The 12,429-nt window shown below is 54.0% G+C and overlaps 5 protein-coding genes across 5 annotated transcripts; 1 reads left to right on the top strand and 4 right to left on the bottom strand.

Annotated features, from left to right (window-relative positions):
- Positions 1-1,372: 1,372 nt before the first annotated feature.
- LMH87_010971 (uncharacterized protein) lies at positions 1,373-3,497 on the top strand (the record flags this gene model as incomplete). The annotated part of the gene is made up of 4 exons (XM_056200036.1): positions 1,373-1,809; positions 1,869-2,245; positions 2,296-3,110; positions 3,162-3,497. The coding sequence occupies 4 exons, from the start codon at positions 1,373-1,375 to the stop codon at positions 3,495-3,497; spliced, it is 1,965 nt and encodes a 654-aa protein (XP_056051926.1).
- A 170-nt stretch (positions 3,498-3,667) lies between these two features.
- On the bottom strand, positions 3,668-5,059 carry LMH87_010970 (uncharacterized protein; the record flags this gene model as incomplete). The annotated part of the gene is made up of 4 exons (XM_056200035.1): positions 3,668-3,766; positions 3,830-3,970; positions 4,055-4,530; positions 4,594-5,059. The coding sequence occupies 4 exons, from the start codon at positions 5,057-5,059 to the stop codon at positions 3,668-3,670; spliced, it is 1,182 nt and encodes a 393-aa protein (XP_056051925.1).
- A 601-nt stretch (positions 5,060-5,660) lies between these two features.
- LMH87_010969 (uncharacterized protein) lies at positions 5,661-6,956 on the bottom strand (the record flags this gene model as incomplete). The annotated part of the gene is made up of 1 exon (XM_056200033.1): positions 5,661-6,956. One exon carries the CDS (start codon positions 6,954-6,956, stop codon positions 5,661-5,663), a length of 1,296 nt encoding a protein of 431 aa, XP_056051924.1.
- Positions 6,957-7,322: 366 nt separating this feature from the next.
- On the bottom strand, positions 7,323-9,523 carry LMH87_010968 (uncharacterized protein; the record flags this gene model as incomplete). Its single annotated transcript, XM_056200032.1, has 4 exons — positions 7,323-8,753; positions 8,810-9,050; positions 9,111-9,295; positions 9,383-9,523. The coding sequence occupies 4 exons, from the start codon at positions 9,521-9,523 to the stop codon at positions 7,323-7,325; spliced, it is 1,998 nt and encodes a 665-aa protein (XP_056051923.1).
- Positions 9,524-10,344: 821 nt separating this feature from the next.
- Positions 10,345-10,996, bottom strand: LMH87_010967 (uncharacterized protein; the record flags this gene model as incomplete). Its single annotated transcript, XM_056200031.1, has 2 exons — positions 10,345-10,647; positions 10,772-10,996. 2 exons carry the CDS (start codon positions 10,994-10,996, stop codon positions 10,345-10,347), a joined length of 528 nt encoding a protein of 175 aa, XP_056051922.1.
- Positions 10,997-12,429: the final 1,433 nt, after the last annotated feature.

Below are 12,429 nucleotides of genomic sequence, written 5' to 3'. Positions count from 1 at the left end.
ATCGTCTAAGACAATGGTGGGGTCGAAAGGGATTAGTTTAATGAAACAAAACCGCAGTTTGCTACCCAACGTGACCCCAGCATCTCTCTGCATCATCTGAGAACTGAGTTTGTTTTTTAACTTTTCTTTTCAAAGTTGCACGGGACCATCGGGATACGGGACAGGACGTGATATGGTCGTGGATTTGTATAGGTGCTGTGGAGCAAAAGGTGGACTTTGACTAGTTATCAACCGAGAAAGCTGATATTCGTTGGCCGTTATGAAATCATAAGAGGTTAGTGAGGAGGCTAATGAGATTGAATAATTCATGATAAATTCGTCTCTCGTCGTCTGAGACGGCTGAGAGACAGGGCAGCAAAGTGATTGCCTGTGAAGGGTCAAACTTGCGATACTGTTAGGCTAATTCCACCCGACATTGTCGGCACTAAACAGTTGCACCAACTGCCGCCATATCCACCAGTATATCCTAGCCATTAATAGTCATCAACTTTGATATCATCTAATGCAATCTCGTACAAGACCAAAATTGGCTACCAGTTCCTCAGACTACCAATGCCCGAAATTGGCAGTATTGCACGTGTGCTATTCCCCCGTTGGTGTGTCGTGAAAAGGAATAGCGCCAAGCTCGACTTGGAAAAATCATGCTATCAAGTATCAAGCTTTGTTAAGGCATATGATGCATAATGACTGCGAGCCTCGCCATTGGATTAATCAAAAATGGCGCCTATCGAATCAAAAGGGAGCCAGAGCCCTGCAAGCCGCTCGACAGGAGGACGCAACACGTGAAGCAACGCAGGCATCTTAGCGGACCAACGTGGCGGCCTGGACCTGAGCTTCAGCGGCATTTAGTGGGGTCCGTTTGCGCCTTTCGACGCCTCTTGGGGGCTTCTCGCAGCGGATAGGCCGCTGTAACCCGCTGCAGGCAACCCGCTAAATTAAGCATGTTCGACGCCTGTGCCTGTCTGTCTCGTCTTTCCCCTCATCGGCGTCCGCCGATCGATGCACCACCCCAAGGCAAACGTTGACACCAAACAGGCAGATCGACAGGAGACCAAACGGCGTGCTCGCGACTAGACCGAGAAAAAAACCAGCAAAACGCATCCGTCACAATGGGACGATTACTTCAGAGACTATTTGGTTCGCAACTAAACTTCACCAATGCAGATGGCTCAGACCCCCGAGCTGTCCTCTCCCCGCGCCGTGAGAGAGCTGGCCAAGCCCACGTTTCTGGTCCGTCCCGCGCCAAAAACGCCATCAAGAGCGAGCCAAGAAATCCAAGAGGGGCGCCGTCTGCATTAGTTCCAGCTGCGTAGCTGAAAGCTGCCATGGCCATTGATAAGTCCTTATTGGATTTCTTCGGTGACGAGACGGGATGCGGAGGAGGGTAGCATCCGGGGGGGGAGCATACATACAAATAGGCTCCCAAGGTACATACACACCACCGTTCCCTTTCGCCGACGTTCTCAGCATCGACTACCCAGGTACGCTGCCAAAAGAAAAATCGACAATGAAGCCCGCGACTCTGGGTCGCGTCTTAGGCGCAGTGCTGACCGCCGCCACCTCGATCGCTGCCGCCACCATCGCCGAGATCAACGGCAACAAGTTTGTGTCGCCGCTGAACGGGCAAAACGTCACCAACGTCACCGGCCTCGTTACGGCGTCCAACGACAATGGCATCTGGCTCCGCTCGCTGCAGCCGGATGACGATGCGCGCACCTCGGAGGGTCTCTACGTCTTTGGCAAAAACATCATCAGCAGCGTCAAGGTCGGCGACTTGATCTCGCTCGACGGCCGCATCGAGATGTACAGGTGAGGACAAAGTTTAATCGCGGATGCTGCAATTGCAAGTGCTAATCGAAGGACTGCAGATCCAACAAAAACTACATTCAGCTCACCGAGCTCAGCCGTCCCACCAACGTCGTCGTTCGCTCTAGCGGCAACCCGGTCAAGCCTCTTGTCATTGCTGTCGACACGCTCTCGCCCCCGACGCAGGACTACTCCGGCCTCGATGTCGGTGGCATCTTTGGTGTTCCCAATGCTGTTAATCTCGTCTCCGAGTCCAACCCCACCCTCGACCCGACCAAGTACGGCCTCGACTTTTGGCAGAGTCTGCTCGGCGAGCTCGTCACCGTCAAGGGCGCGTACCAGACTAGCCGTCCCAACCGCTTCGGCGATGTCTGGGTGCGCGGCAACTGGAACGCGACGGGCGTCAATGCTCACGGCGGCATCACCATGCTTGAAGGAGGTGAGGACCGCAGCGGCCCAGTTGTATAATTTCTCACTAATTCGCGCCAGATGCCAACCCCGAGACAATCACCATTGGCTCGCCCCTCGATGGCTCGCAGAACCCCAACAACACCAAGCTCGGCGATTACCTTGGCGACGTGACCGGCGTCGTCTACAACGCCTTTGGCTTTTACCGCCTGCTTCCGCTTACCGCCATCGCCCCCGTTGTCGAGGCTAGCACCGAGTTCCCTCCCATTGCTTTTAACAGCACGGGCAACTGCAAAGGCGTCACCGTCGCCTCGTACAACGCAGAGAACCTGGCCCCCGACTCGGCCCATCTGCCCCGGGTTGTCGACCAGATTGTCCACAAGCTCCGACTCCCCGATCTCATCTTCCTGCAAGAGGTCCAGGACGACTCCGGTCCCACCAACGACGGTGTCACGTCGGCCAGCCTCACGCTCGGAACTTTGACGGATGCCTTGCAAAAGGAGTCTGGCGTGGCTTACAACTTTACCAATGTCGATCCCGTCAACAACCAGGATGGAGGTCAGCCCGGTGGCAACATTCGCCAGGCGTACCTATACCGCGTTGATGTTCTTGACCTCTACCAGCCCAAACAGGGCGGCAGCACCGACGCCAACCAGGTCCTCGACGGCCCGGCGCTCAAGTACAACCCCGGCCGCATCGACCCCAGCAACACGGCGTACGACAATAGCCGCAAGCCCCTCGCCGCGCAGTGGAAGGCCAAGAAGGGCGGCAAAGTCTTCTTCACCGTCAATGTGCACATGGGTAGCAAGGGCGGCTCGTCCACGCTCCACGGCGACCAGCGCCCTCCTGTGAACAAGGGCGTTGAGAAGCGCACCACTCAAAACGAAGCTGCTGCTGTAAGTCCACGTCCCTGTTAACATTCACCACCAAAGCTAACCCCCAGCTAGTCTTTTATTGCGGATATCCTCGCCAAGGACCCCAAGGCACGTGTTATTGCCGCCGGCGACTTTAACGAGTTCGCCCAGGTCCAGCCCATGCGCGTCTTTGCCGACAAGTCGGGCCTGGCCAACATGGACGACATTGTCGGCACGCCGCCTGCGGAGCGCTACAGCTACCTCTTTGACATGAACTGCCAGACCCTAGACCACATGTACGCCAGCAACGCCCTGCGCAAGAATGCCAAGTTTGAGCACCTGCACCTCAACACCTGGCAGGACGACGCGGGCCAGGTCAGCGACCACGACCCGAGCGTTGGGCAGTTTAACGTCTGCGGCTGCGCTTGAGGCCGAGTCTGTGACGGTTTATGTGATGCGGATGTGATGAGTGAAATTTGGCGACGCCATTTTCTGCGTAGATATTCATTTAGTTGTACATGATTAGAAATACAATGCCGTGACGGATGATCCAAACTCGATTTTGCTTGTAATGTTCTCGTGCTGAAGGGCATCGTACTTCAGTCGTCGTTTTCTTCCTCGTCCTCGTCCTCGTCCTCGTCGCTGTCGCTCTCGTCAAGCCCAGGATCCGGCATGACGATGCTATTGACAAATGTAATCTATCATCTGTTAGCCAACTCTTCCCTGCCTTGTGTGTGCTGGCAAAAGAAAAGCAAACTCACATATCCTTCCATGGCGCGGATATACTCGCCAATCTTTTCCTGCGCGTCGTCCCTACACAGTATATCCTCATCAATCGAAGTACCAACCGTGTAATTCTTGAGCTTGAGCAGTGCAATATCGCGATGCGTCACATCGTATCCCTTTTTTTTTTCCCAAAAAGGAAATCATCAGCAAATCAAACCACAAAAAAAGTCCGCGACCACGGTATAAAAGAAAAAACTCACCATTGGCTTCTTTTTCAGCGCATTCATCTGATTCTTGCCCACAAACGCCTTGACCACCGCCTCGGCGCCTCCGGCGGTCTTCTTCACCTGCGGGAAGAAGACGCGCCGAAACGTCTCGTCGCCGAGCACGGCGCGCCAGCGCTCCGGGTGGCGGTCGATGCTGCGGCGCATCTTGTGCACGTGGCCGGCCTCGGGGTGCCACAGCCCGCCGCCGACAAAGGAGCGGCCGCCGGGCTCGACGTGGATGTAGTAGCACGCGTAGGGCCCCTTGCGGCCGGTGCGCGACCAGGCGGCGGAGAAGTGCGGCTTGTACGGCGTCGGGTCCTTGCTGAAGCGCGTGTCGCGGTAGATGCGGAAGACGACGTCCTTGGAGGGCAGCTCGGGGACGGTGGCGTCGAAGGAGGCGACGGTCTGGGTGGTGGCGTCGACAAAGGTCTGCCAGTCCTTGAAGGCGCGTCGGTACTCGCCGTCGTGTGCTGCCTAAGGATCAGTATACATGAAAAGAATTGCGACGGTTTTTCTTTTTTAGAATTACCCACATTTCAGCCACGGCCGTCGGTTGTTTGCCTTGAGATCCTTGAGGAACAGCATCGTGTTCTTGTGTACCTTGTGATCCTCGTACGGCACGCCGCCTTCGTCTCTCATCTGCTCCAGTGGCACGATTGTGACTTTCATTTGCCTATTTTCATCATCCTCGTCCGCCTCTTCGTCGTCGTCGTCGTCATCCTCCTCTGCCTCCGCCGCAAGCTGCGCCTCTGCCGTATACTCGTCCTCGTCGCTCTCTTCCTTTTGCTTCTTCTTTACGGCACTCGCGCTGCGGCCGCCGTTGGAAACCCTCGCCCTCTTCTTCACGGGCTTCTCGTCGTCGCTCTCGTTTTCCTCGTCGTCCGAGCCTTCCCAGTACGAGCTCTTTTTCGGCGTGTTGGAGACTCGGCCCGACCGGCGCCGTGAACTCCTGGCATCTTCTGTGACGGCATTCTCTGCCGCGCGCTTGCGAGCAGGCATTTTTTTTGCGAATCGGAAAAAAAACTGTGTTATTTAGAATGGTACGGAATTGAGCCCTGGAGCTTTCAGCGGTTTCAACACTTTTTGATAAAAGCCGTTGGTATGTGCAAGGGGCGCGCCGTCATGCCTCATGTCGTCATACTTGCACGCTTAATTGAATCGGACTAAGAAGTCGCGCCAACTCGCGTCGGCCCCAGCGCGTGCGCACGTGACTATCAGCCTACCCTGTATCCAACCTTTGACACCTTCGACTAAAGTATCATCGTGATTAGAAATGAATTAAGCAGATAGAGTCGTTAGTGTGTAATCAGTGTAGACAGTTTTTCAAAGGTTAGATTTATGCATCGAGCTCTGTATTGTTGCTGCTGTTCCTGCTGTTACGCTCCCATTACTTAATCGTATTGTGACCATCTTCGATCTCGTGTAAGTTTCTGTTTGCTAGCCATGTTGTCGAATTCATCATTTTGCAACTAAAACCCCCCCGAAGCAAGGTAAATAAACCAAATCCATAAATCTTGAGCCCATAGAGTCCATAGTACGAAGAGGAGAAAAGCAAGTCATCGCCCGAATTCACACCAACCCAATATCCATCCATCCACGCTCAAGCCGCCACCACGTCGTTCGCGTCCGGCCAGTACTTGCGCCAAACGGACGTGACCTTGACCTTCCACACTAAGTCCTTGAGCTGCGCCGTCACCCACTCCGCCATTTCCTCGGGCACAATCTCGTCGTCGCGGCCCAGAATCTCCGTCACGGTGGCGCACACGCGAACCGCGCACGCTATGCGCTCCGTGTCGCCCTTGCGCACGAGCTCCATCTCCTCGGGCATGTAGACAATCTCCTTGACCTTTTCCAGCCGCTGCCGGTGGTCCATGTTGTGGATCTGGGACCCCGCGCACAGCCGCAGCAGCTTGGACTTGTAGGCCCGCCAGGCGTACGGCGGCAGCTTGGTGAGCTGCGGCGCGATAAGCTTTTCGACCATCTGCAGGCGCTGCGCGGCCGGGTTGGCCGCGTGCTGGGACTGCATCTCGGCCCTGGGGAGATTTTCAATCTCGGCTTTCATGCCTTGCAGCTCCTGGACGATGGCATCACGGCCGGAGGAGAGCGTGTCCGCCGTGAGGCTGGCGAGCTTCTCGAGAACCCATTTAGAGGTGACGACAGTGCCAACCTCCGGCATGCCGTCTTCGCTGCTGGCGGCTTGGCTGCTGACGACTTGCTGGCTGAGCTGGTGCTCGCGCTCTAGCTGTGCAGAGGGGCTGGGGTCGAGCTCCATGGCGTCGTCGGCGGATGCACCCGAGCCTCGGCGCGGTGTTGCAACAACTTTGACATCTTCAGACTTTGGCTCGTCGGGACCCATTTTTGGCTCTGGGGTCTTTGGTGCAACGATTTCGAGCTCCTTTATCTCGGTCTGGTCCCCGTCCTTGTCTGACTTCTTCTCAAATGTGGATTCATCGATCGTCTTCAAGGTCTCTTTGTCGTCATCCTGCTCACGCTCTTCCTTGTCTCGCTTCTTGTCGGACGAGGCAGCGCGCGAGGTTGTACTTTTCCCGCGGAGGGCTGCTTCATCATCGCTCATATCCATGTCTGCGGATCCAGAGGAAGGGGGAAGCCTTTGAACAATGCTTTCCAGGTTCTCGGGAGGGCTGGAAGCTGACGAAGTCTCAAGCAGCTCCGCTGCTGGTTCGAGTGCAGAATGCGCAGTGGGGAAGGGCTCCTTGAGATTGTCCATCTTGCGGCTCTGGATAACCCTTTGAAACAGCTCCGAGGACGCCTTGGCTTCTCCAATACTCAGAGACTTGCTCGTGCCCAGACGCGACGAGGGCGAAGTGGTGCAGGGAGCTCGCGACTTGCGGCGCTTCTTGGGGGTTTCCCGCTCAGCGGAAGTTGCTCTCTTCATGGTTGATTGGAAATGATTATTCGATGCTGAAGAAGACTTGTGAAAGACTTTAGATGTGGGAGGAAGATCTGTGAGAGCAAATTAGAGGAAGAGTGAAGGTTATACAGGGATGCGTGAACGTCTGCAAACGCCGGCAGCAAACAAACGCCACGCATTTCGCCCAACTCCATAACCAGTTCACTTGCGTTTCAAACATGCACCACGGCCCGAAACTTATTGCTTGTATACTTTTAACTTCATTTTTGGTATGTGTCTACTTTTACAATACAAGACGCAGGCAAATTCAAAACAATGTGCCAGCTTTCACGCCGTAGCCCGAAAACACAAAAACCACTCTAATAACCCACATCTCCATCGTCTATGCAATTACAGCTCGTCGTGGAAGTCACCCTCCTCCTCGCCGCCGGGAGCGCCACCAGCATACATCTTGGAAGTGATGGGGTAGGCGACGTTGGACAGCTTCTCCTTCTGCTCCTCAAAGTCCTCAGCGGTGGCCTCAGCGCCGTTCTCATCAAGCCACTCCTGAGTCTCCTTGACAGCGTCGATCAGGGTCTCCTTGTCCTCCTCGTCAAGCTTGCCACCGAGACCATCCTCATCGTTGACCTGGTTCTTCAGGCTGAAAGCGTAGTTCTCAAGACCGTTGCGAGCCTCAATGCGCTCACGGGTAGCCTTATCCTCCTCGGCGTACTTCTCAGCCTCGGCAACCATGCGCTCAATCTCCTCGGGAGTGAGGCGGCCCTTGTCGTTGGTGATGGTGATGGACTCCTGCTTGCCAGTGCCCTTGTCGTGGGCAGAGACCTTGAGGATACCGTTGGCGTCGAGCTCAAAGGAGACCTCAATCTGAGGAACACCACGGGGAGCGGGGGGAATGCCGGTAAGCTCGAACTTTCCAAGAATGTTGTTATCCTTTGTCATGGAACGCTCACCCTCGAAGACCTGGATCAGGACGACAGGCTGGTTATCAGCGGCAGTCGAGAAGATCTGGCTCTTGCGGGTAGGGATAGGAGTGTTGCGGGGAATCAGCTTGGTCATGACACCACCCGTGGTTTCAATACCAAGGGTCAAGGGGTTGACATCCATGAGAACAAGACCTCCAGTTCCCTTCTCTCCAGACAAAATTCCTCCCTGAACCGCTGCTCCGAATGCTACGGCCTCATCGGGGTTGATGCCCTTAGAAGCCTTCTTGCCGCCAAAGTACTCCTCAATGAGGGACTGAACCTTGGGGATACGGGTGGAACCACCGACCAGGACAATGTCGTCAATCTCGGATTTCTTGACGTTGGCGTCCTTGAGAACCTGCTCAACAGGCTTGATGGTCTTCTTGAAGAGGTCCATGTTGAGCTCCTCGAACTTGGCGCGGGTAAGAGTCTCGGAGAAGTCGTTGCCCTCGAAGAAAGCCTCAATCTCGATACGGGTGCTCATCTGGGAAGACAGAGTACGCTTGGCCTTTTCGGCCTCGCGCTTGAGCTTACCCATGGCCTTGGCATCCTTGGTGATGTCAACGCTGTTCTTCTTGTTGTAAGACTTGGCGAAGTGGTTGATGACGCGCTGGTCGAAATCCTCACCACCGAGATGGGTGTCACCAGCGGTGGCAAGAACCTCGAAGACACCGTCGTCGATGGACAGGAGAGAGACATCGAAAGTACCACCACCGAGATCGTAGACAATGATCTGGCGCTCACCATCGGTCTTGTCCAGACCATAGGCGATGGCGGCGGCGGTGGGCTCGTTGACAATTCGGAGAACGTTGAGGCCGGCAATGACACCGGCATCCTTGGTAGCCTGGCGCTGGTTGTCCTGTGGGGTGTGTTAGCAGTCTGCGAGAATTAGAGAAGTTGCGGAGAAAAACTTACGTTGAAGTAGGCGGGGACAGTGACGACAGCGTGAGTGACCTTGTTACCAAGGTAAGCCTCAGCGACCTCCTTCATCTTGCCAAGAATCATGGCAGAAACCTCCTCGGGAGTGAACTGCTTCTTCTGACCGCCAACCTCGACCTGGACGTTGGGCTTGCCATCCTTGGAGACAACCTTGTAGGGGAAGTGCTTCATATCGGACTGGACATCCTTCTCGTTGAACTTGCGACCGATGAAACGCCTAAGAAGCGGTTAGTGACCGACTCTAAGCAGATGAGAAATGCTGGAAGGGAGCGCCTACTTGACATCGAAAATAGTGTTGAAGGGGTTGGAGGCAGCCTGGTTCTTGGCGGCGTCGCCGACCAGACGCTCATCCTCGGTGAAGGCGACGTAAGAAGGAGTGATACGGTTACCCTGATCGTTGACGAGAATTTCGACCTTGCCGTTCTGCATCACACCGACGCAGGAGTAGGTTGTACCCAGATCCTGGGAGCTGTTAGAAAATGTCAAGAGGCCACGGGGTCGCAATGCTGCGAGGAGCCAGTTGCGCGAGCATTCCCAAGTGCTACTTACAATACCAATGACGGTGCCATATTCATCGCGCTCGTCAACTTCAGCGTTGACAGTTCCAACAAAGGCGAGGGGCGCAAAGAGGAGCGCGATCCAAGCCAGGAGTCCGAGGCCAAGGGCCAACGAACTGCGAGAGCGAGCCATTGCGGACAATGCAAGCTTCACTCCACTGTGTGAAGGTTGTGTAAAAAGAAAGAAAGAAAGAAAGAAAGAAAAAAAGTCCCAGACAAATGCGATTCCTGATCCTCAAGCTAGCTACTTTACCCTGGGTTAATGGCTGGTGAAGAGTTGGGAGATGGAGATGAAGTGGAAAGAAAGTTGGTGTCGCTGGGCTGACTTTATGAGCGCTTGTCCTAAAAAACGTCGAGGTGTCCAGATGGCACAAAAAGGCCAGATTGCACCTGTAAGGTACCGGAAAGCCGCTAGCGAGTGGCCGCCCAGGGTGCTGCCCCACGTGACAGGGGTTGCTTGTGGAGAGGTGGTGAGTCCCTCTTCGCACTGTGCCGCTGCTGCACACGATGCCACCTGTTTAATGCAGCTGGAGACTTGACAGATTTGTTTTCCATGCACACGTCCGCCCCTTGAGTCGACGTGTTCACTTAATTACTTGCTTCACTTTTCCCATTCTTCATACCGGATTCCACCCCCGCAGAGCTGAAGCATGTCGGGAAATCAACCTGACAATAGTGCTCTGGCCACTCAGTGCAGCCGAATGACAAAATAGTACAGAGTAGCATTTCAGCTAAATCCAAAGATGCAAGAAAGAAAAAGGAAGATCAAATACTTGGTGCAACAAAAAGCCGAAAAATACAGTGCGATTTGGTTAAAATAATGTATGCAATCGTCTATATGCTTTTCTCATTCTGTTCATCGTTAGGACAGCATGTACAATACTGCAAACAATCTACAGCCAGATAGTGAAAGCCGCCAGGCACGTAAAGAACCCGACGATCTCAAAAACGCGCCTAGCCTGGGAATTGGTCGTTAGGGCTGCCCTGGATCTGGTGGCCAACGTTCTGGCGGACCTGACCGCCCCAGTTGCCGGGCTTCTCGTACGAGCAGACGACGAAGTGCTCTCCGAAGTTGTCGCACCAGGCCCAGCCGCAGCCCATTCTGCTGGTGCTCTTCCAGACAAGCTGGGTGAAATGACCAGTCTCTCTGCCGGGCTCGCCGTTGTCGAAGTCAAATTTGACGCGCTCGTTGCCAAACAGGTTGGCCCAGTTCGCCCAGCCGCTGCCCCAAGCCAGGTTTTCACCGTGGCCGCCGCCCTACAGGAAAGAACTTACCATTAGAAACAGGACTCTCGAGGAATAAAAGGGAGTGTGAAAGAAGAAGAAGAAGGGTTGTATCCGCGCATGAGAGAGCGAGTATGGCTGTGTGGACATTACGTACCGAGTGGCCCTTGGCGCAGGTATTGGCGTAGTTGACGGCATAGTCGGCCAGACCCTGGTCCCACGAAACAGGTTCGGCACCGTGCTGCGAGCGGTACCAGTTGGTCGTCTTGAGCATCATTTCCTGGAAGTCTTCGTGGGCGCGGACCTCGAGAGGCGCGGCAGAGACGGAGCCAATGGCGGCGAGCGCCAGAACGGCAGCCTTGGTGAGGACGTTGGTAGACATTGTACAAGCGTGCATGTACAAAAATAAAAGTCTATGTAAGATGTTGCTGCTGTAACTTTGAACAGATGATGAGGTCTATTTATAAGTAGTTGATTTTCTTTTGGGGATGCCCCTTTCATACTCATCCATTGACATGTCATAGAAGCCACTCGCACCGCTAACGTGCGGGCGAATGCCACGGTCGAGGCCTACCAACTCGCGCTGACCGGCCGAAGATTTCTTGTAAATACTGCCGCACTCCTCATGATTCAATTTCTGCCGCGAATCCTTGAGCCAGGTGAGCGCGATGAAAACATTGCCAAGCGCACTTGGCTGTTGAAGCGATCGTCGAAGGGCATTCGACTCATGTAAGGAGGACGCGAGGGGTCCTCGCCCAGTATAATCCTGCCGGACAAGAGTACCAGCGCAAATATCTGCAATCGTTTTATGGAATGGCGCTATACAATTTGCGCCGATGAGGCTTGCTACTTTACGAAAGTAGTGACAGATAACTTGTGCTGCGGTATTTGTTGCTCCACGATGAGTGTCGGCATATAGTACAACGCTACGATGTTTGAAAGGAATAAACTCTATGTAACAATATAGCAGTGTACCTGCCATATGGGGCTTAAATAGCGCACCGATCTTTCTCTTTTGTGTTACCATATCAAGCGACTTATAACACTGAACCTTAAGTTAGCTTCAGGTCCGGGATGTTCTCGACCTGACTCTAAGTGATTCCGGCAAATAGAATCGTGACTAGTTAGGCACTAAAACAACCAAGACGCGTTCATTGTAGTCCTGACATGACTACATGATGAGCCTTTCAAAAATGTACTTGAAGTCACCGTTGAAAGCAAGGGCATGAACATGTACATGTATGGGGGTCGGCTAGATTAGCAAAGTATAGAAACATGTTGTCTCGAACATCGCGAAGCCAATACTTTAATACCGCTGAGCCAAAATTTACCGAAAACACTTAATGCCAACGTTGGAGATTCTTTATTGCGTTTCCCCTGTCCTGAAACTGAAAGGTCTGGACCCTGTAAATTACGGAAAATGCCGAGGATCGCAACTCGGAGAAACTCAATTTCTCATGCAGCCTATTGCTTGCAGGGAAGCAAATCGAAACTTATATGAGGATGGAACAGCGCCAGTCCAGTAAAATTCCGCATTGGAAGAGATTGTCGAGCGCACACCATATTCTCGCACATGATCCTTTCGCGAACTTTGCCGATCCGAAGCTTACCGCCGAAGTCTCTGCGATCCATAATCACTCTTTTGGAGGTGTCGCGACAAAGAACCTGTCAGAAATTCCTTTTCTGAGCAAAATGCAATGCCACAGTGTTGAGCCGAGTTCAAAGCCCGTCCTTTGTTCTTGCGCGCACACCTACCAGTACAGTGCTCACACAGTGCCAGCCCCCTGGTGCGGCACTGCTCAAAGGCCACCGCCC

Source organism: Akanthomyces muscarius, chromosome 4 (assembly GCF_028009165.1).
Source record: "Akanthomyces muscarius strain Ve6 chromosome 4, whole genome shotgun sequence".
NCBI lineage: Eukaryota > Fungi > Ascomycota > Sordariomycetes > Hypocreales > Cordycipitaceae > Akanthomyces > Akanthomyces muscarius.
Note: the sequence above shows the minus strand (reverse complement) of the source record. Positions and strands in the feature narration are given on the sequence as shown.